Source organism: Panthera pardus, unplaced genomic scaffold, assembly GCF_024362965.1.
Source record: "Panthera pardus isolate Hobbes unplaced genomic scaffold, ASM2436296v1 HiC_scaffold_22, whole genome shotgun sequence".
Lineage (NCBI taxonomy): Eukaryota > Metazoa > Chordata > Mammalia > Carnivora > Felidae > Panthera > Panthera pardus.
In genome coordinates, this window is record NW_026526788.1 from 84,295,439 (window position 1) to 84,318,368 (window position 22,930).

At 47.5% G+C, this 22,930-nt stretch overlaps 1 protein-coding gene across 1 annotated transcript in view; it reads right to left on the bottom strand.

Annotated features, from left to right (window-relative positions):
* Positions 1-680: 680 nt before the first annotated feature.
* CUNH10orf143 (chromosome unknown C10orf143 homolog) overlaps positions 681-22,930 on the bottom strand; it is a 45,952-nt gene continuing 23,702 nt past the window's right edge. Inside the window, exons 2-4 of the mRNA XM_053910054.1 lie at positions 15,674-15,802; positions 15,505-15,567; positions 681-1,229 (exon numbers count right to left, since the gene is read on the bottom strand). Coding sequence (XP_053766029.1) covers positions 1,200-1,229; positions 15,505-15,567; positions 15,674-15,802 — 222 coding nt within the window. The 3' untranslated portion in view covers positions 681-1,199. The remainder of the gene's footprint in view (positions 1,230-15,504; positions 15,568-15,673; positions 15,803-22,930) is intronic.

The window sequence follows — 22,930 nt, forward strand, 5'->3', positions numbered from 1 at the left end:
CGTGAATCTGGGGGAAGGTCAAGCTCACCCACCAGAAAGGTGAACCAAAGGACTCCAGAACTCCCACTGTTTCCCTGGGAGCTCAGATGCGTCTCACTCTGAAGACAGGAGTGCGAGAAAGGTCCTCAGAAGCACGTATTCTAAGGCCACAAATCTCAGCCTCACGGCTCTCAGCCCTGGCTGTCTGGTGAGGACTGCGGTCTCGTCTCAGGCCAGGTATGTGCCCTGACCCAGGGCTGAATGACTGGTGACCTCCAAGCCGCCGGGGGCAGAACAGTCCGATCTCTTCCCCGTGACACAGCGGTGCGCCTGAGATTCTGGGTAAGCCACGTCACCACGGGTACTGGCCTCGTCTCCTCCCAACGCCCAGTCTTCTGCCCTTCTGTGCAACACCAAGTCCCTCCACGACCACACACGGGACTGCGGACCGGCTCTTTGGAATGTCAGTGCTGGGGCGGGCACCGGCACAGAACACGGCCGGGGGGTGACCGATGAAAACGGAGGGTGCAGGGACGTCGTCCCGCTCGGGCTTTGGGAGGGCAAAGAGCCAGAGTCGTCCTATAACCCAGTAGTTTCGAGAGGACCTTGCCTACTAAGTACGAGGACGTGTCAGGAAGCCCTCAGACCCAGGGAAAATGACGCCAGTGTGCACACTCCGACGATGCATTGAAAACCCAAGAGAAATAAGAAATTTCACTTTAATATAAAGGAAGCCCTGTGCCTGACTTCGGTTGGGGAATTACATGGAACAGATTGGATACCAGCATTTAGTAAAATCCAGGTTAAGATTATAGAGTATTTTAAATATAAAAATAAGTCTTTTAGTTAAAAAAGAGCACAAGCAGCCCTGGACACACCCACAAAACAACTGGAAAGCCTGACGGAAGAGCCCGGACGAAGCTCCATGAGCCACTGGGCCCTCAAACCTCATAGGGAATCTGACACTGAATCTTTTTTTAACTTTGACATGATGCAAACGATACATCTGAAAGGAGGCTGTGGCAGGTAACAATGGTCGGAAGGCTCCTCTGAGGGGACGGGGTCCTCCTGGCTCTGGCGTGGTGGACACGGGGGTCACCCGAGCGAGAGGACAACGGGCTGCAGCGTGAACAGGTGGGCGCCCACGTCCATCCAGGACACGACACTCGCTGGCACGTGGATGGCTGGAACCCAGACCGGAGCCTTCCCGCTTGCACCTTCTAATAGTTCTCCGTGTGGCTAAGATGTCCCTACGATGACACAAAAGTACACCGTGGGAAGTAATTTGCTGCGGTTGTCTGTCCACTGACACAAAGCACTGCGTTTAGAACGACAGGGTGCACACTTGTACGAATGTTTTATTTCTGAGGTGAATCTACATTTACAGAGTATCCAGAACATATAATAAAACATATTTAGGGCACTTCCTACGGTGCCTGTTACATAGAATGTTCTCAAATAAACATTTTTCTTCTTTCCTACATGCTATGAAGGAAAACAAAGAGACTGAAAATATAACTTATATATTCATAAAATAGAATTATTTTTTTATGTTTATTTATTTGAGAGAGAGCAATAGAGTGCAAGCAGGGGAGGGGCAGAGAGAGAGGGAGACAGAGGATTCACAGCAGGCTCCACACTGTCAGTAGCACAGAGCCCGGCGCGGGGCTCGAGCTCCTATACTGTGAGATCATGACCTGAGCCGAAGTCAAGAGTTGGATGCTCAACTGACTGAGCCAACCAGGCATCCCGTGAAATAGAATTTTTTCAAACGATGTTGACTAAATACTGAATAGGAACCCAACACAGAGAAGCTGTAGTGGTTCCTGTCGGGGGAAGTAACCCCAGTTGGTAACAGTCCAGGGCTTCTGCCCATCCCACCTGAGGCCTCCTCGCCTTTGCCCGCAGAAATAACTGGGAAGGACCAGATGGCTAGGGGCAGACAGGTGGCCCGACACTGTGCCACAGTGAAGTGAGAGGTCTTGTCCAGAGTCTAGAAACCTTCGTCCCAGTTGGTCACCATCCCAGCAGAGAGCAGTGTGGATCCGTGGCCCAATGACAGCAGCTGGCAGGGGAGCCCTGCTCTCCAAGACCACATCACGATGCCAGTGGCTCCTTGGGTTTGTGGAGGCCAGGAAGGGTGGGCTGGGCCAGGCAGTGGAGGGGACAAAGTGGTCTGGTCCACGATGGTGTCCATTTCCTCGAAGGTATGTATTGCCCTGAGCCACAGGGACCCAACACGAAAGACCTGGGACTGGCACACGGCAGGGGAAGTGGCACCCAGGCTTGTGAGCATGTTTCACAAGGATGGATCATCCCGGCAGATTGGAATAAGATGCTCTGGAGATCTCAGATTCTACCCAAGGAGCAGTCAGCAAAGGCTTTACACAGGACAGGTATTTTAGTGGACCAAGAAGGCAGAACACAATCTTACAAGGTGAGAGGGCTCACTGGCAGTGAGAACAGATCAGAATGTTCCAGAACCAGGAGTGCCTGGGTGGCACAGTTGGTTAAGCATCTGACTTCAGCTCAGATCATGATCTTGCAGTCCATGAGTTCAAGCCCTCGTCAGGCTCTGTGCTGACAGCTCAGAGCCTGGAGCCTGCTTCGGATTCTGTGTCTCCCTCTTTCTCTGCCCCTCCCCAGCTCGTGCTCTCTCTCTCTCTCAAAACTAAACATTAAAAAAAAAATTAAAAATAAAAAAAATAAAAAAGAATGTCCCAGAACCAGGGAAGTCATCTGTGATGACTGAAGCTAGGGTTCACAGCACACACAGGCAGGGACAGGGGATCTATCTGGAATGCCATGCTGTGCCCAGATTGTGAAATTTATAGGTGTTGAATTTATTCAACAGGCCTCTGTTTCCCAAAATAGCCTCTGCACTGCATGTGTAACAAGCATCCCTTTATAAAAGGACATTTAAACAAGAGTCTTTACTGTGGTTCTTGGGCTCTTTAATCACCTACTACCCATCAACTCTCCAAAAGGTGGGGAAAGGACATAGCACTTCCCCAACTTCTCTGGCCAGGAAGCTCTTGTCCTGAGCCCCTCAGCAGCAGGAGCCTGGGCGAGGAAGCACTGCCCCAGGCACAGGAAGTGGCAGAGATGGGGTCACACAGAGCTTGGGAAACTCACTCTGAGATGCTCTGGGAGAGGGAGTGCAGTGGACAGGGCCAGGAGGCAAGACTCCAGGGAAGATGGGGCCTCTCTTGAGGGAGGGACATCCCGGGGGGAGGGGACTAGATCAGGCTCTTTAATTCACCATCATCATCATCATATCATCATATCATCATTACTGCTGCCAATAGCACCACCAAATACCAAAATTTTTTTAAAAAAATATTTTGCTGAGAGGTCTCCCTCCAGCCCCCAGCCGCCCCCTTTCCACTGGATGGGGTTATCTGCAGATGTGTTGGAGGCAGAATGGACAAGACTCGGGACAATGAGACAGACGGAGCCACATCAATATGAAGGCCGAGTCCAGAATCTTAAATTTTTTTTTAACGTTTATTTATTTTTGAGACAGAGAGAGACAGAGCATGAACGGGGGAGGGGCAGAGAGAGACGGAGACACAGAATCGGAAGCAGGCTCCAGGCTCTGAGCCATCAGCCCAGAGCCTGACGCGGGGCTCGAACTCACGGACTGCAAGATCATGACCTGAGCTGAAGTCGGATGCCCAACCCGACTGAGCCACCCAGGCGCCCAACCGAGTCCAGAATCTTAAACACAGAAACTGCTCCTTTAAGCCTTTCACCAATGCTCGGAGTTCCTGCTTCGTTCCATTCCCTCTCCTCAATTCGTTCCACTTGGTCAATGTCCCTCTTGGAGCATAGAGCCACAGGTACACCCAAAAAGGAGCCTATCCTATCACCAATCTAGAAGCAAGGTCCTAGTCCTCTGACTCTGCAACACCCTGTGGCTGACAGGGGAGATCTGGGTGCTAAGTCTCCAACATGACAGGCAGGAAGAGGGTGTTGTGCCTTACCTGTGAGTGTCATGCTGACTGACCACACCTTATGGCCTGACTGGGCTTAAAAAGTAATCTTATAAGAAACAGGGGGAATATACCACTTTTGATAAAATATAACTCCAATGTATTTCCACCAAGAGAGAGATGTTTTAGAAGAGAGCTTTTATTCGTTTCTAATATTGGGAGGGCCTCAGACCCAAAGACGTCCAGACTTGGACACAGCAGAATAACACTGTCAAAACTCAAATCCTCCTGAAGGCAGAGAGGGAGAGGGACCCTCCAGAAAGTTAACAGCTGACTTCTCATCAGAAATACAGAAGTCAGAAGGCAGTGACAGTGTGTATTCAAAGTGCTAAAAGACCGTCAATCAAGAATTCTATATCCAGCCAAACTATCCTGCAGAAATGAATGGGCTATGTAAATATCTCTGGATAAACAGAGAAAATCTGTTGCAGCTAGACCTACCCTACAAGAAATACTGAAGGGCATCCTTCAGGTTGAATTTAAAGGATATTGGACAGTAAGTCAAATCCAGACTTTAGGAAGCCTAAATTGTTTCTTAAAGTGCTAACTTGCCTTTTAATGCACTTCACCGTCTCCTCAGAGTGGAACAGATTTTACTCTTTAAGAAGTTCTTGTTCTGTCCTTCTAGTCATCCAAGGGCTTGATGCTTCTCACATCCAGAAGAAATAATACGAGTGTGATTTGTTTCCTAATTATTACTGCTAAGAGTTTCTCTCTCTCTCTCCCTCCATCCAAGCTTCCTTAACAGTGTACCCACCACCTTGGGCCTCATGTTCCAGAGGAACCTCCCCAGCCCATCCTGGCTATACCTCTCCATGGGGTAAGGAATCCACGGGGCCAACGGGATGTTCCCACCCCTGCTCCGCTTCCAGAGCCTATTTCCTGGGCCTGGGACTGCCTTTTCTGCAGGTACATTCTGCTGAGGACAGACCACAGCACTACCACACTACAGCACCCTTGTTTGCTGGAGAGGGGTATGGTGAGGTGGGAGGGGATGAGGGTGGAACCTGGACGTGCCCTTCCAGTGTGCCCCGGGCCCTGTGCCGTGCAGGACAGAGCCTGCACTGAGCAGCAGGGAGGCGCACGCCCAGGAGTGAGCTCTCCCTCATCCCACCAGGTCCCAGCACGAACTGCTAAGAAATTCAGGAATGCTGTATTTGAACTTTCCACCTCCTTACGAAGTTAAAGTGCCAGTATGAGTCTGAGTCGTTGAGGACAGTGGGGCCCACATGAAGGCAAAGAAGCCCCGATTCCTGAAATCACGTTCTGCCTCTGCTCCAGCTTTTCCAGAGCTCTCAGGCGTTGGAACGCGCCCTGGCCTACCCAATGAAGACCCTTGCAGGGGGTGGGAGTGGGCAATAGGAACAGAGCTCAGCACTCAGCAGTACTCAGTAGTACTCAGCAGTACTCAGCAACAGCTTCTAATGATCAACTCAGAACAGTAATGAGCAAACGGTTTATAATCCTCCCCACCGATTGTCTGTGACAGGATCAAGTTTGGGAAGCAGTGCACTTAGACCAGGGGGAAAGGACACATGGGCAGAACTGAAGTCGGGGTGGCGTCCCACAACCTCCTCCCCCTTCCGAGGCTGAGTCAGGGGCTCCTGCTGGGGAAAAGAAGATGGAGACTGAACAGGCAGAGGCTGCTCCACCTGCCAGAGCAAGGAGACTCACGGTACTCACGTCCATGGGGAACGGGGCTGAGGGGAACACAGAGGAACATTGCTGAGCTCGAGACAGACTGTATTTTACAAATAGGGAATATGGAGGGGGGTGCCTGGGTGGCTTGGGTGGCTAGGTGTCCGACTTCAGCTCAGGTCATGATCTCTCACTGTTTCTGAGTTCAAGCCCCTGTCGGGCTCTGTGCTGACAGCTTGGAGCTTGGAGCATGGAGCTGCTTTTGATTCTGTGTCTCCCTCTCTCTCTGCCCCTCCTCTGCTCACACTCTCTCTTGCTCTCAAAAATAATAAACATTAAAAAAAATAGGGAATGTGGAGGAAGGTACATTATAGGAAAAGCCTTGAGTTTAAAGCTAAAAACAAAACTGTACACACAGCTTTCGTGGACTTCAAAAGCAGGCACTAAGGACAGACTCTCCAAAATCCGGCTATCATCATAAAATTGTTTTCTCTCAAGCTCACGGGCATGGGCTCTAGGGAAGGGGCATCTGACACCTCGAGGGGATGCTCTGATCTCAAGCAGGCTGCCTTGTGAGGAGTCTGAGGACTTTAAAGAATCCACTTACCCGCTGCTGCTGCTGTTGCTGTCTTTTAAAATTTTTGTTTCCATTTCACCTTTTGATCCCTTTCACCCATTTCTCCAACTCCCTACCCTGGGCATCCACCAGCCTGTTCTCAGTATGTATTAGCCGCTTTTGTTTTTAAATAAAAGATCCGACGCGGTAGTGGGACTGCACGGTATGTCTCTTTCTGACTTACCCCACTCAGCGTAACACCCCCGAGGTTTATCCACGTTGTTGCAAATGGCAGAAGTTCATTCTTTTTTATGGCTGGGTAACATTCCATGGAGTGTGTCTACAGCTTCTCTATCCATTCATCTATCCTGTTTGAGTGTTCATCTTCTATCCAACAAGTGCGATGAGTATCAGTTTTAGCACTTTATCTGTGACTTCTCTTGGATCTCCTATGTGGGTAATTGTATCATCTGAAATAAAAACTTATCTTTTCCTTTCCAATTGTTACACCACTGCTTCTTTTCTCCCATCTCACGGTGTCCAAAATGGAAGCATTACCCCTCCCTGGGTAGTCAGGGAGCGAGCGACAGCAGCAAACTTGTGTTTCCCTCTTCATCAACGGAAATGCTTCCACCCAGTGTGACGAACCCTAAACCTTCCCAGGACAGACACTTCTAGTTCTGGTTTGCTGAGTTCTTCCCATCAGTGGGATCTGGAGCCTGCATTTATTTAGATTTGGATGATCGTTGGTTTCTCTCCTCTGATCAATGCAGTAGGTTTTCTAATGTTAACTCATGCTTCTGTTACTTCAAGTAGGACTTTTTTAACCTAAGAAGCCATCTGCGATGGTAGCTTTTTGCTAACTTTCCCAATTTGTTTCACTGTTACTGGTCTGTTTACATTGTCTCTTCTGCCATCCCCGCTGCGCTGGCCATCCTAGCCTCGTGCTTAGTACAGCCAGCCCACATGTCTACAAAGGACCTGTCCTCTGAGCGTGTCAAAGACACTATTCCAAAGTCTCCTGGTGTCTGTTTTCACCAACGAGAGGTCTGTGGCCAAAGCATGACCCCTCCCTGCCTCCTAAGCAGCTCCATGAGAGATGTGCTGACAGGTCATGCGCAAGGCCTACCCACCATGATTTCAGGAACACAAGAAAGGTATAGACACAAACAGACCCACCCTCACGAAGCACCACATGGCTTGGGAGACAGGGCATGACAGATACAACTTGAACACCCTGTACATCCTAAGCCCTCACTCCCTAAGGAGAAACGAACTTGTCATCCTGAACCTGAAGTTTCTCATTCTCAGGAATGTCTTCTTTCAGTTAATATCAATGTTTTACAAGTTTAAAATTGTATCTAAATGGCATCATTCTATACACATCCTTCTGTAGTTTCCTTAAGTTCATCCATTTTTACCGTGATACTTTGTCAAATTCATATACCCAAACTCACCTACCCACTGTCCCACAGGACAGTCGGGTTTCTGGCTGTTTGCTCGGCAAACAATGCAACTACAATTACCTTGTGTGCATTCCTCCCAGGAAAGAATCTTCTGGGTCACAGGGAATGCCCACCACCCTCCCTAGCAGGGATCTGCTCTCCCTTTCACTGTGTCAACGTGCACGGCCTCGAATGAGGTGGGCAGAGCCTTTCACCCCACACCCCGCCCTCACTTCTGTCGTCGGCTTCTAATGAGTGACTCGGAACAACTTTCCTGATCAGTCTCCTACCGATCATCTCGACAGGGATCAAGTTTGGGAAACCTTCCCATCTAAGCCAGGGGAAAGGGTAAGGAGGTAGGACCGAAGTCAGGGGAGGAGGACTAGCGGAATGGACGTCCCATTCCCTTCTCCACACTTCTGAGGTTTGCTATTATCGTTGTTATTATTTGCCAATTTGGTGCTTAAATTTGATACCCTTAATTACTAGCAAGGCTTAACATCTGTTTGTTTACTGGCTAATTGGGTTTCCTCTTCTCTCAATTGCCAATTCATACACTTTGTCCATTTATCTGCCAGTCTCTGTTTGGCATGTCACAAATGTCTTCCCTGCTTTATGGGATCTTCTTCAACAGTGTGGAGGGATTTTGGCATGCGACGTGGCTTATGTTCATAGCCAAATATACCAGTCCTTCCCCTGTGAGTTTGTTAGATTGTACAATTCTGTGTGGACATTTAGGGTCTTTAACCTTCCCCCCACCTCCCAGGATTGATTTCTGTGAGGCAGAGATCTGCTCTTACCTTTCCTCATGTAGATGGCCACGTAAGTTAGCACAGTTGAGAGACCTTGTCCTTCCCGCCTGACTTGCCGTTGAGTCTCTACACTGTTGTCAGTTGCCGTATATGCAAGTTTAACGCTCTCCCTTTTATCTCACTGGTCTATTTCTCTATCCCTGGGCCAGCACTGTCTTAACCCTTATCACTCTGTAATGGATCTTGACATCTGACAGGTGACCTTCGTCACCTTGTTCTTTTGCTTCAAGACTGTCTGGCGACACATGTCTTTCCTTTAATTCTGGAAAATTCTCAAGCTACTATCTTTCCAAAAGCCATGAATCTTTTCAAGTTGGGTCATTTCATTATTTTTTCCTCCTCTTCTCTAAACTCCTTCCTTCTGGATTTCCTGATGGGGTTTCCATTCTTTCCTCAGACTCTGCATCACATCTTCTATACTTTCTGTCTCTTTATACTTCTATACTTTCTGTCTCTTTCTGTCTCGTGAGGTGCTTTGGATGACTTCTCCAGACAAAGCTAGTTCACGAATTCTGTCTTTAACTACATCTAACTTCAGTGGCCATGTCACTCACTTTTAGGTTAGTTTTTTCAACCTTCCAATTCTCGTTTTACACTATACTCACCTTTGATTATGGCTCTATTTCCTCTTTAATCATTTTTAAATTTAAAACAATCAGTCTTACGGCAAATTTCAAGTTCTTTTCTATTTCAGAGTCTTGGGGGTTTGTATTCTCATTATAATTCCTGATGTGTCCCCAACACCCCCCTCACCCCAGCTGTCATTTGTATTGTTCTGACAATTGTTCTGGCATCCTCAGTGCAGACTGTCTGACCTCTGCAGCCTGTGTGCTCTGGATGGTGGAGGTGTGCCCGCAGGACGATTCTGCATTTGCCACTATCCAGGGCCTTAATGGACTTCGAGAGTCTGTATCTATTTCTATGTTCATGCTTTGCTTTTGGTTCCTGTACCACTGAGAAAGAGAACCAGCCTGGGGCCCAGACACCCGTGTATGGCCTGGTGTTTTAATTTCTAGTCCCCTTAAGGGACAAGTAGATCTTCCAGGCTCAGAACTTTAGGCAAGGGTCCAGGTTCTAGCTCCCACACCTCCACTGGCCAAAGTCACATCTATCTGCCTCTGGACATCAGAATTCTAGTCCCCCAGCCTCCCCACCCCCCAGTTCCCCCGGCCTACTCTAGGACCAAACTCAACAAAGGTGGGGACTTAGTAACTGCCACCAGGGATGTGTATCTATTGTTCTCCTTTTGTTTTCTCTCTCTTCACTTATTACACGTTAACTATGCATTTCATGCTTTTATCTGTACCAGAAGGTGGATACAGTTGCATCAGCGCACCTAACATGCCCCTAGCAAGTCTAAATTACATCTTTCTTAAAGTGTTTTCAATCCATTCACCATCTCCTCACAGTTTAACTTATTTTATTTGCAAGAAAGAAATGTTTGTTTGGTTTCTCTAGTTATCTGAAGGCTCTGATCTCAATAACATAGTTAAAAAAAACAAAACAGGGGCGCCTGGGTGGCTCAGTCGGTTGGGCGTCCGACTTCGGCTCAGGTCACGATCTCACGGTCCGTGGGTTCGAGCCCCGCGTCGGGCTCTGTGCTGACAGCTCAGAGCCTGGAGCCCATTTCACATTCTGTGTCTCCCTCTCTCTGCCCCTCCCTGTTCATGCTCTGTCTCTCTCTGTCTCAAAAATAAATAAACATTAAAAAAAATTAAAAAAAAAAACAACAAACAATTTTCCTGGTTGCTGTATTCTAGAGAAAACATTTACTGTCAGAAGCTAAATCTGAAGATTTGGTAAGAAGTCTATCCAAACTCATCTGTTCTGGGATTCACACTTGGCTGTACTGACACAGCCAAACTCTCTTCTCAGCCAGCGTGTTCATCCAGTTTGAATAATTCAGCGCTGTGTCTGAGCCCAGACGCTCTCCTGGCATCTGGGAGTGATGTCCACAAGGACACCTCTCTCTCTCTCACTCACTCACTCACTCACTGCAGCACCTCTCAGCAGGTGAGAGCTGATCTCTGCGGCCATGTGCGGGGTTGAGGGGCTGGTGAGGCTGGCACGTGGGCTGTAAACACACACAAAGACCAGCCGAGAGGAGCGGGCGGAGGGGCGGGCTGCGGTGACCGCTGGAGCCCGCCTGCCCGCCCACCATGGTGGACCCCGTTCTCCTCAAGCATGAATGCACGAGGTTCAACAAACTCTGGCATCCTTGGCCAAGCTGGGGAAATGCACAAGCATGATTTGATTCTCACGGAATAATCGATAAAATTTCCCTTGAACCCACCTGATTGTGTTTTTCTCTCTCAGGACATAAGAATGAAGGACTGACCAGAAGCAGCTAGTGCTGAAACGGGGCACAAAGAGCAAACAGCTGCTCATCGATCATCCTTCGTCTGCGTCAGAACACCACGTTTTCATCCCGGCCTCGTCCCCGCTAGACGCCTGGACCACTAAGCCTGGCCACAGCCATCCTCCTGCTGCGACGCAGGCCAGGAGAAAGGCAGGCTCTCTGCACCCTGGGCCCTGGGTTGGTTCCTGTCTCAGCCCAGTATTTAGAGATGCCACAGATGTAGGAAGCACTTACCAATCAGACAGGTGGGTAAATAACACAAAACAAATATTTTAAAGGTCACGCATTTGGAGATAAAAAGTACAAAGAAAACAAGAATATCCATTCAGAATCAGAGTAACCATACTTGGGCTGCTGCAGCCGGGAGGCTGGACAACAGGCTGGACCACACACCCCACGCCCCGCCCGCCTCTCCTTCTCCCGCCCCTCCCCTGCACTGTCAGGCAAGGGACTTCAGTGTCAGCGTGGGAACAGCACAGAGGCTTATTAGGTCTACTCCCCTTAGTACCTGCCCTCATCACTAATGAACAGGCTGTTATCTAAAATCAACTTGTTGGGGTGTGTGTGTGTGGGGGGGGGGGGATCCATAAAACCAAAACATCGTGGTTTGTACATCGGCTTTTATGTGGCAATTCAGCACCAGTTTAGGTAATAAAACCCAGCTCACCCCAGATAACAGAACAAACACCACCAGTGATGAGCAATATTAAAGGGCCTGATTCTTTCGATTTAATGCCTGGGCTCACCACATCGCCCAGGCAGCTCCGGGCTGGGGCAGGCTCTGCCCGTGCTGCAAAACGCCACGCTTGCTGAACCACACCCTGAGGCCTGAGGGTGGGCAACAGAGACCCAGAGGCCCGTGTTTAAAACTGCAATCTTTTTTTTTTTTTTTTTTTGTCCAAGAGGACTGGTCTACTCTTCAGGCAATTAGGTAGGATACAGTTCAGAAACGAACGCAGGTATTTCACGCAGGGAATTTAATATGGCTTCAACCGCTCACGGAAGAGCAGAGAAGCCCCGCAGGGGAGGTCAAGGCAAGCCCACGCCCCCACGCAGACAGCCACAGGCCCCGGCATGGAACACAAGCGGAAGCAAAATGACCACAGAGCCCGGAAGCCCGTGCCACCTGGCAGGAGCTGGGGGCAAGCGGGCTAACTCTACAGGAGCTGGCATCTTGGAGGGAGGGGCTGAGAGGCTGCCTTGGGGGTGAGGTGGGGGGAGAGAGGTGCCCTGGCTTCCACCCCACCCTCTCTCCAGACTCCAGGGTCCAGGGTCAGAAACCAGAAGCCAAGGAGTCTAGAAGCACAGTCTCCATAACACAGAGCAGAGCAAAGGTGGGGCACAGAGCTGAGAAAAACCGGGCAGGCGACCATCATGCAGACCCAATACAATCTGAAGGTGGCCCTGCCCCTGCAGGGCTCATGCACTGGGGAGCTAGGGTGACGGGGACCGGATGCCACTTGGAAAACTGGTGCCAGGACACAGCACCTCAACGAACAAGGGAGATCTGCTTTTCTTACAATTTCCTGCCTTACGGTGCCCCCACCCCCACACCACGTACCTTCATTTGACTGCCCTACAGACCTTCCACGACCCTATTGGGTTTCATCGAACGGATTAGAATTTGCAAAGGATGGCACGGTTTCCACGGTCCACTCGGCCACCGTGGGCCCTGCACCCAGCGGGCTAAGCTGACCCGAGAAAGGAGGCGTTGTGGCCAGGCTGTGGCCCAGTCCTGGAACCGCCCACGAAGGAGAGGTCATCAGCAATTGTGGCCACTGGCACTGCCTCCAGGTTCGCAGCCCCGGACGGGGCTGCAGACAGGGGGCACCCCGGCCTGGGGAAGGGTGGACTCCCCAAAGGACAGAACGCCACGTCCCACCGCAAGGACAGGGGCCGCTTTCACTGCAGCCGTCGGTCAACCGAGCAGGACGAAGCAGGGCTAAGAGAAGGTGCCTCCAAGGAACAGCACGCACGACAGCAGAGACCCCGCGGCAAGGCCCAAATGGCGATCGCTGCAAGGGGAGCCAGAACAGACCGCACAGGGAGGAGACCACGCGCCAGCCTGGGCGACAAGGCGGATGGAGAAGGGCAACCAAAAAGTCCCCGCATACGCGAGAAGCCAAGACCCTGCATTCATGAGAAATGATTCGTGCTAAAAACCAAGAGCTCAGGAGTAGAATGACAGCAGAAACTCAGGCTCCGAGCTGCGACAGCTGCCTGAGGACTCAGGGCAGGACCGGCCGATCAGGTGAGGTCCCGCCAAGCCAGAACCACACCAGAAAACGAGGCACAAAGGAGGTTGTGGGGGGAGGCGGGGAGCACCAAAGAAGGGGCGTTTCCCTTCAGGGCCCCACAGACTCCCCGGTGCACCCTGTGCTTCTCTGTGACCCAAGGTCACCACCCTGGCTCCACTACGGGAACAGTGGTACAGAAGGGGCACACTTGTGTGCACGGGCACACGTCTGTGGATGGAGTCGTGTGTCTAATGAAGTCTTCTGAAAGTCGGACTTGCTGTCTGTTGGTGATTTCCTGGTAAGCACTGCTCCCTGGGATCTCACATTTCTAAAAATACTATTTGCTTTTTATTTAACACTGAACCTTTTGATGTTCCAGAATACAAAAATAGCGTCTTATTATTTTAAAAGCTTAGGAGAGAAACTAGCCGTATTATTAGAAAAAGAAGATATACGCAGCTATAGTCTGTTCAAATATCAAGAGGTGTGACTTTTCAAATTCACATTTCAATCTTTATTTACATAAGACTTTTAGAAACAGTGGGTGTAAATATTAAATCACCCAAGCCTGGGTAAAGTTTTATTGAGAATGACTACAGATAAAGGGAAACTGATTTTTTAAAGTCGGCTTCTGAAATTTAGATGAAAAGAATATCGAGCACTAACGAAAAAATGATGTATTTACATATCAATATAGGTTCTCTGCTCACAGATTCATTTCCTATGAAACATAACAGAGGCAAGCCTGGGGAGTTACAAAGGAAGGAAAAATCCTAATCAAATAGATACTGTTGTTCAAACAGAATATTAGCTAAAATGATCCAATCAGCTGTTTGAGCCAAATTTTTTTTCTTTAAGCCATTCATGCCAGAACACAACCTCTTAGAGCAGTAAGAATCCATACTACGTTCCAAGTATTTGCCCAACAGACGGGGGGATTTGAGAGATACATTCCATGGAAATGGGACGAGGACAAGGAAGGTCACCATCTAGTCACCAGCACTTACACAATTTACTCACAATGGGGCCGTGTCTCTCCAGGTAAACATCACGTATTTGTATCCAGCGCAGGTGCAGCTGTTGTACGAACCAACCTAAAGTACAGTAAGTTCCGACCGCTGGATCTCTGACTCCGCCCTTGTTCAAGGACTACACCAGGGAATGAAGCACAACGCGCAGGAATTCTCCTGATGAAAAGACCACAGAAAGTCGAAAAGCAGGGCGCCTGGATGGCTCAGGCGGTTGAGCGTCCAACTTTGGCTCAGGTCACGAACTCACAGTCATGAGTTCGAGCCGCCCCCCCCCCGCCCCCTGCCGTGGGCTCTGTGCTGACAGCTCAGAGCCTAGAGCCTGCTTAGGATTCTGTGTCTCCCTCTCTCTCTCTCTGCCCCTCCCCTGCTCATGCTCTCTCTCTTTCTCTCAAAAATAAATAAACATTAAAAAAAAAATCGAAAAGCACACCTTTACAAAGCAAGTCAAACACTAAGCTTGGTTTCTATTTCTCCAATGACTTCAGGGGACCAGAGGTTCACACGGGCGATAGCCGACACTTAAGGTCTTCACTAAAAACAAAACCATTGCTTCTCACTGGAAAATACAGTAGCCTGCAATATATCCACTGAAAATCTTATAATTTATTGACTCAATCTTTTGCTTATCAGAAACAGAGCAATACATTTCTCTAAAAATCTGTAGGGGGAAATCTAAGAAATACTCACATACACACAGATACACACACACACACACACACACACACACACACACACTCTCTCTCTCTCTCTCTCTTTTCTCCCTCTCCTGGTTTCTATGTGTCAATTAAACGTAATTCCATTTTATTGTGATATTACAATTCTAAATTTAAAAATAAAAAAACCCCAAGAATTACAGAGGTTATCAAAAGACATATTAACTTGTTCTTAGAGTAAGTCCAAAATTAATAACAAAGATATGATGCTAGTGTCCAACCTTACGATATCCTGCCCGATACAGGAGATGGGGAATGTGACTCTGGCTATGTTAGGCCTCCTTTACTTTGATTTAATGGTGGGAATACTGCGTTTCTCCCTCTGAAATCTGTGGTTTCTGTAAAGTTTACGGGAACACGAAAGAAAGCTTAAGCAGGGAAAAGAGAAAACAATGTCCATCCCTATTCGGATAATTAAATGAGGTCAGGGGCTTTCCTCCAAGACGTCCTCAAATGATCTCTATTAAATGTATCCAGTGGCCTGTTCCCTTCCCTGAACTCTGTGTTAAGAAAAAATTTTAAGTGTATTTTCATTTCTGTTTCCAAGCTGAAGCTAGAAACAAATCAGTTTGCACCCCAGCAGAATGCCAAGAAAAGCTTAAATCAATCTGCACCTTTTTATTTACATCCCTCATTCCTTAGAAATGTAATTGCCGTTTTTATTAACTTTGTTTTATGGATCTAATATTTAAGAACAAGTCTGTCTTTTATGTCACAGCGAGAAGGTTAATGCACTTACAGATTCCCCCGCAATACATCTCGGGCAAGGCTGGGCCGAGTTCCTTCCACCGTTGTGAGGAATCTATTTAACAAATCACAGCCGCAGATGTATCAGAACAGTGATTATTTACAATTTTTATTAAGATATTTAAATGGGTCACAGCTGGATTGGTGGGAATGGAACCTACCCCCGCGCGTGGCCACCGCTGGCCGCTGTCAGGGAGCCCCTCGCCGCTCCAGGACATGGGGGCGCTCACCTTCACCGGGGGGCAGCCTCGCTCCTGCCCAGCTGCCTCGAGTCTCCTGCACACCCGCTTCTGAAAAACACCAAATGTCACTTCAGAGAGCCTCCTAGAGCACACGACGCTAACTGGATTTGCTTTTGGAAAATGTCAGCTGCAAATACAGACCCTGCGGAGCCCGGCAAGTTTACAGGGCGTTCGGGGGGTGACTTTAAACGTCGTCTTTCAGGAACCCATTCCATCAGTTACATTTAACCTCATTACTTGTAGCACTGTTTGGTGTTTACTTAGCTTTATAGATTTAAAGTAGCCATCTGCAACAATTTTGGGCGAAACTCTTATAATAAACTATTGTGACTGGTTTACTGATATTGAAAATATACAAAACCTATCAATTTTGTTCCAGAAACTAGTTATGTGCTTCAACACACTTTGCCTGGTTTCAAGTTACAAACTTTCTTAATACGAGATGAATAATTCACAGGTGAGTAATTCTTTATGGTCTTGCTGACACTGAGGAGCAAATTAATCGTACTTATTTTCAAGTTGCACACATGCTCTGTAACTGATAAGCTTTGGGAAAGTCAGCACTTGGCTTCTGCTTCCCCAGGAACTGAAGAAGGCCAACCGCGAAAGCAATCCTCCGACACAAAAGGAAAAACGCATTCACTCTCAAGATCCCAAGACTGAGCCTTCTGAAGGGCCACCCCGTTTCCAGTGATGCCCAGCTGACAAGCGACAGGACCCCCGCGTGTGGCGGTGAAGCCCGACCTCGGCCCGGGGCCGGCATCCGGCCCCGCTGCTGCACCAGCTCCCACCTGCTCAGCGGACCTGAGCTCACGCCGCGGCCCCCTCGGCCGCCTGGCCTCTGGCAAACCATCACCAAGGTTCGTACCACGTTTCTATCGTCTGTGCTAATACCTGTCTGTACTTTCTAATTCGACTTTAGTTTTTTACTCAGTGGATTTACTCAGGATAGAAACCTTATATCATGGGTTTAGAGTGCTAGTTTTACTGACCTCTAACATGCCTTACAGGCTACATGGAAATTGGAGATTAAACTGGAAAATGTCGAACTCCAAGCCCCTTAACCCACTGAGAAGACTTTCTCGGGGTAAGTGCTCGACCTCCAGGTGGCCAAAGACAAGGCTGGCTACGAGCCATGACTTCCCTACGGCTCCCCTAACCAAACTACGAGTCTACTCAAGACCACACTGCGGGACGATGTGAAGACAGAGAACGTGAACGACGGAAAACAGGGTGAGAGACAGAAAAGCCCGCAGGTGCCAGTGCGGGGCGCCTCGTGCTCCCAGCTCACACCTGCACCTCCCGACGTGAGCTCTGGTGAGCGGGGGCACAAGGAAGAAGCACAGGACACAGGGCAGCACCAGCAAAGGGGTGAGCAAGTCCAGTACAAACACAAAAGAGCTACCAAGTGCCTGAGCAGGGAGCCTGGGTCAGGAAAGGGGCTGAAGGTGCACACATGTGGCAGAAGGGGACAGACACCATTTATAGGGGCATTGGCAAAACTCCGAGCTTCTGGGGAAGAAAACAGGAAAAAGGCAGGGAGAAGCACCCTTTGGCAACTGAGTGTAAAGCTAAAAAGAAAGAGGCAGAGGGTAGGGTCCTATGGGCAAAAAGGAAATATGAGATTCAACCCGCCCATCCTCACCAAAACCAAGCAGCCAGCCAACAGCGGCCGAGGCACCTGCACTTGGGCCAAATTAACCGCAGAGGCTGCCGTCAGACTAGAAATCTTTTAAAAACACTCAATACCGTAAAGAGTTACTCCTGAAAACCACCATGAGTCAAAAGAAAATTGGAATTTACACCCTAAAATCATAAACATATTCAAACATTTGAGGACAGGAAAGACTACCCTGAATCAGAAATATAAAATTAAAAACAGAAAAGAACCAAAACAGGGAGAAAGTGACGTGAGCAGATGCATCAAACAATGGAAGGAAAACAAAATTATCTCAGAAATGAGGAATGGGGGTGCCTGGGTGGCTCAGTAGGTTAAGCGTCCAACTCCTGATCTCAGCTCAAATCATGATCTCACGGTTTGTGGGATCGAGCCCCATGTGAGGCTCTGCGCTGAAGCATGGACCCTGCTTGGGATTATCTCTCTCCCTCTCTCTCTGCCCCACCCCTGCTCTCTTTCTCTCTCTCTCACTCTCAAAACAAATATCAAAAAATTAAAAACAAAGAAAGAAATGAGGAATAAACTACAGAGCGTCCAAGGAGAATAACTCCAAATGAAAAGTAACAAAGGCACCAAGGAAAGACAGGACACAAGGAGGACAGACGTAGCAGGGAGAGAACCCAAAGCAGTGGCACCCGTGAGTCGGGCTTCCCGAAAGAGGAAAACAAAACAGAACCGCAAAGCCAGTATTTAACATGTAAGAACATTTCCAGTATAGAAAAAGGCCTGAATCTTCAAATGAAATTTCTCACAGGGTACCTGGGAAAAATGACCCAGGATAATCAACTCTGAGACGTGTCCTAATGAAGCTATGGGGTCTCAAAGGTAAGGACAAAGTCCTCGAGGCCCGCGAGCCCAGATTAATGAAGACGCAAAGGAAGTTGACTGGCACGGGCCTTACCAGGGACTTGGACGACAGTACCCCCGATCGGCCCTTCTGAAGGTCAGCTTTATCTGATCTAGTGACGACTGGGGGCTCCAGCAAAGGATTTATGAGGCACATTCAAAAATACGTAAGTGCGTATTTTAGACCAAAATAAAGGCGTAGTTAAGCTGAAAGGCAGATGTGCGAAAATTACATAGTGACAAAGCAGAAATAATTCAACTGAAAAACGTGAGGTGAAGGAAGAGGTAAAGGGCAAACACTCTGATTAATGGACAGGTCAGTGCTGTGTAAGCAACAGGTGTATTAAAGAATACGAGAAAGAAACAGGAAAGTGAGACAATAAAGAGTTTAATCACACAGGCTACTAAGGACGTAAAAATAGGTTCAAACACCCCCCTATTAAAAGAAAACAGTTTTTAACTGGGCTCACAGAACAAGCCCCACCTGTTGCTGCGTACAAGACACACACCTAAAATAAAGTCATTCAGAAAAGCCAAAAATTAAAAGGACGGACAAAGGTAAATAAATAAAACAAAAAGAAAGGAGACCGAGTAGGATTCAAGTCCCAAAGCAGTAAACACAAGAGGATGTACAATGTTAAATTGTTAACATTATGTTAAAAGCCACAGCCTGCAACAAAGACACAATGCTCATGAAATCTGTGCACCAAATAACACAACCACCACTTTTACGAAGCAGACACAACAGGAAATGCAAGGAGACGCGGGTAGGAACGTCCTCATAGTGGGAGATCCAGTACACCATCTCCGTACAAGACAGAGCAAGTGCAGAAGAGCAAGTAAGGAGACGGATCTCAGCAACACCATCAACCAAGGCAGATCTTGTGGATACGCAGTGAACCGCACACCCTGATAACCGAGAATATACATCTTCTCAAGAAACTATAGCACATTCACCACAAGTGATGGTGTATTTAGGTCACAAAGAAAACATCAACAGTTTCCATAATGTAGAAACACTGCAGACAGTACCTTCTGATCACAATGCAATGTAAGTATACATCATTAACAACAACAACTAAACAGAAAGGCACTTCCACTGGGATATTCAAAAATCCTATTACTGACTCTTAGGTGAAAGAGGAAACACAAACTAAAAGAACAGAATTTTGAAAAAGTAATTACACAGAAAACACTACGTATCTGAACCTAGGGAATGCATTTAAAGCAGTAGTCAGAGAGAAATTCATTATATGAATATTTTTATCAATAAAAGTGAAAAAACAAAATTAATAAACCAACAAATTTCAGCTCATAAAAACTATAAAAATAACAACAGAGTAACCCAAAAGAAAATGCATGGAGAGAAACAATGGAGGGAAAAACTGATTAATGAGGTGGAGTTTTCCATTAAAACACTAGAGCTAAACAATAACTCTGAGTCTCGTTTGTGTGTGTGTGTGTGTGTGTGTGTGTGTGTGTGTGTGTGTGTGTGTGGCGGGGGGTGGTAAGTGACAAAACAGACAATCCACCAGCTAAGTTGCTCAAGAAAAAAGGGGAGAAAGCACAAATACAGAAAATAAGAAATGACACAGGGAAAGTGACGAGGAAACAAGAAATTTTAAAAATCCCAAGAGACGGCTTTGCAGACAGACGTCTCTGCAAACAGACGTGAAAACGTAGCTGAGAAGGACAAGTTCCTAAGGACACTCGGATGACCGAGGCTGGCCCCACTGCAGCCGGAACACGGGACAGATGACCGCAGGGAAGAAAAAGAGCCGGTTCCTGGGCAGGCAGGCACCCCACAGAAGCAGCGGACAGACAGCTTCAGGGGTTCGAGCAGACCTTCATCGCCAGACGGTTCCAACGCTCCATGTAAACTGCCCAGAGCACTGACAAGGCCGGAAAAAGCTCCCAAATTCTTTAATGAAGCAAGTGTAACACTGACACACCAGGTAAAGAGCAATGAAGACGGACAGTCACAGGCCAGTACCCCTCATGAATATCAATGCAGAAATATTAAATAAAACATTAACAAACAGAATCTAATACCAGACCACACACCGTGACCAAGTAGGATTTTTTTCCAGAAATGAAAGTTGGGTTCAATATTAAGAAATCCAGTAGCATTCACTGTACTAATAAACCGAAGGAAAAAACCATATGGTTATCTAGACAGATACTAAAAAACCCTTTGCCAAAATTTAAAACCCATCTATAAAAATCACAGAAAATAGAAATTGAGTTTTATATATATATATATGTGTGTGTGTGTGTGTGTGTATATATATATATATATATATATTTTTTTTTTAATCACTTATTTGTGAGAGAGAGAGAGAGAGAGAGAGAATCTAAAGCAGGCTCCAGGCTCCGAGCTGTCAGCACAGAGCCCAACGCGGGGCTCGAACTCACAAACCATGAGATCATGACCTGAGAGTTATATTCTTAACATGATAAATATACATACACTATTCCTAATGCCAGTATCTTACTTAATGGGAAAAGGCTGGTAGCATTTCCACTAAAATGGAGGCAAGGATGCCCGATCTCCATTTGTGCTCACCAGTGCCCTACCCTAGAGGTATTATGTTACCCTGTACAGTTACAAAAGATACATCAAGCAGAGGCATAAGAATGGGTAAGGAAGTAAAACGATCTCTTATTTGCAGACGATAGCATAATGTATATCTGGAACCCCCCAGAGAATCAATGATAAAACTAACCCAAGCAATAAAACCACCCCTTGAATATTAGGATACAAAGTTAACCTACAAAAACTGCCTTCAAATATAATATAATAAAGTATTAGAGAAAAGCCCATTCTAAGTAATTACAACAAAGAGGGTCAAACGTTTTGGATTAAGTTTAATAAGAATTATACACAGCCTATATGAGGAAAACTCAAAACATTCTTGAAAGACACAAAAGTAGATATGAACAAATGAAAAGGCATCTTCTATTCTAGGTTAGGATGACTTAACATTTGAAAGATGACAGTTAATTGATAAATGCAATGTAATGCCAGTAAAAACACCAACAGATTATTGTATGGACTTACACAGTTGCTACCAAAGGTCACATGGAAAAACAAACATGCAAGAATAGGCAGGAAAACCCTGAGGAACATACCAGACTCTATGGGTTGGACTTAAAGCAGTAATCAGAGAAACATTCATTACATTAATATTTTTATCAATAAAAATGAAAAAATAAAATTAAACCACTGGACAGTAAACCGTACCATGAAGACTCTATAATTAAACTGGGTTGTACTGATGATAGACAAATAGGCAAATGGGACTGAATGAAAAGTCCAGAAATAAGGGGCCCCTGGGTGGCTCAGTTGGTTAAGCTCCACCTTCGGCTCAGGTCACGATCTCGCGGCTCATGGGTTCAAGCCCTGCGTTGGACTCTGTGCGGACAGCTCAGATCCTGGAGCCTGCTTCGGATTCTGTGTCTCCCTCTCGCTCTGCCCCTCCCCCACGGATACCACTTGGCATCCGTCAGACCGGCAGAACTTCCAAGTGTGACCCAGACTCTGCCAGGAAGGTTGTGGGAAACAGGCACCTATCTCCTGCGCTGCAAATTCTGCAGGAAACTTGGTGATACGGAAGGAGAGCTACAAACAGACTTTCTAACCCAGAAATTACACCTGTAGGAATCTACCCGCCAGGCACAGCTACAACAATGTGAAAAAAAGGCTGCACACGGTTACTCACCATAGCACTGGTTGAACCGCAAGCTACTGGAAACTGCTAACTAAGCACAGAGCTAACTAAGCAGGAGAGCTGCTGGGGGAGCGGGGCGTGCCCAAGCAGGGCAGCTCTTAGGCAGCCATAAAAACCAGGGGAAGACCTCTGTGCCCTGGCTTGCAGCGATTTCCTGGATATACTGTGAAGTGACAAAGTGCAAAAGAAGATCTGCAATATGCTACCCCTGGGGTGCCTGGTGGCTCAGTCAGTTAAGTGTCCAGCCTTGGCTCAGGTCATGATCTTGCAGACTGTGGGTTCGAGCCCCACATCGGGCTCTGCGCTGAGAGCTCAGAGCCTGGAGCCTGTTTTGGATTCTGTGTCTCCCTCTCGCTCTGCCCCTCCCCTGCTCATGCTCTGTCTCTCAAAAATAAGTCAATGTTGAGGGAGGGGAGGGTGGGTGATGGGTGTTGAGGAGGGCACCTTTTGGGATGAGCACTGGGTGTTGTATGGAAACCAGTTTGACAAAAAATTTCATACACTGAAAAAAAAATAAGTCAATGTTAAAAAAAATTACGACTCCATACATACATACATACATACCTACAGAAGCAATCTACCCTTCATGTAAGAAAGAAGGGGTATAAAAAAACATACCTGTCTGCTCGTCCATACAAAAGCAATACAGGGAGGCTGTACCAGAAACTAAGGAGACTGGATGCCCACAGGGAGTGGATGAGAAAAGGTAAAAAGGAGGGATGGCAGATGTAAGTGGGAGCAGACACTTCTCCACGCATGTTCTCTGAAGCTCTAGTCTTAGAACCACAGTGACATTTCACGTACCCCAAAATACCAAATTTAAAACAACTAGGGGGGCGCCTGGGTGGCTCAGTGGGTTAAGCGTCTGACTTAGGCTCAGGTCATGATCTCGCGGTTTGCGAGTTCGAGCCCCGCGTTGGG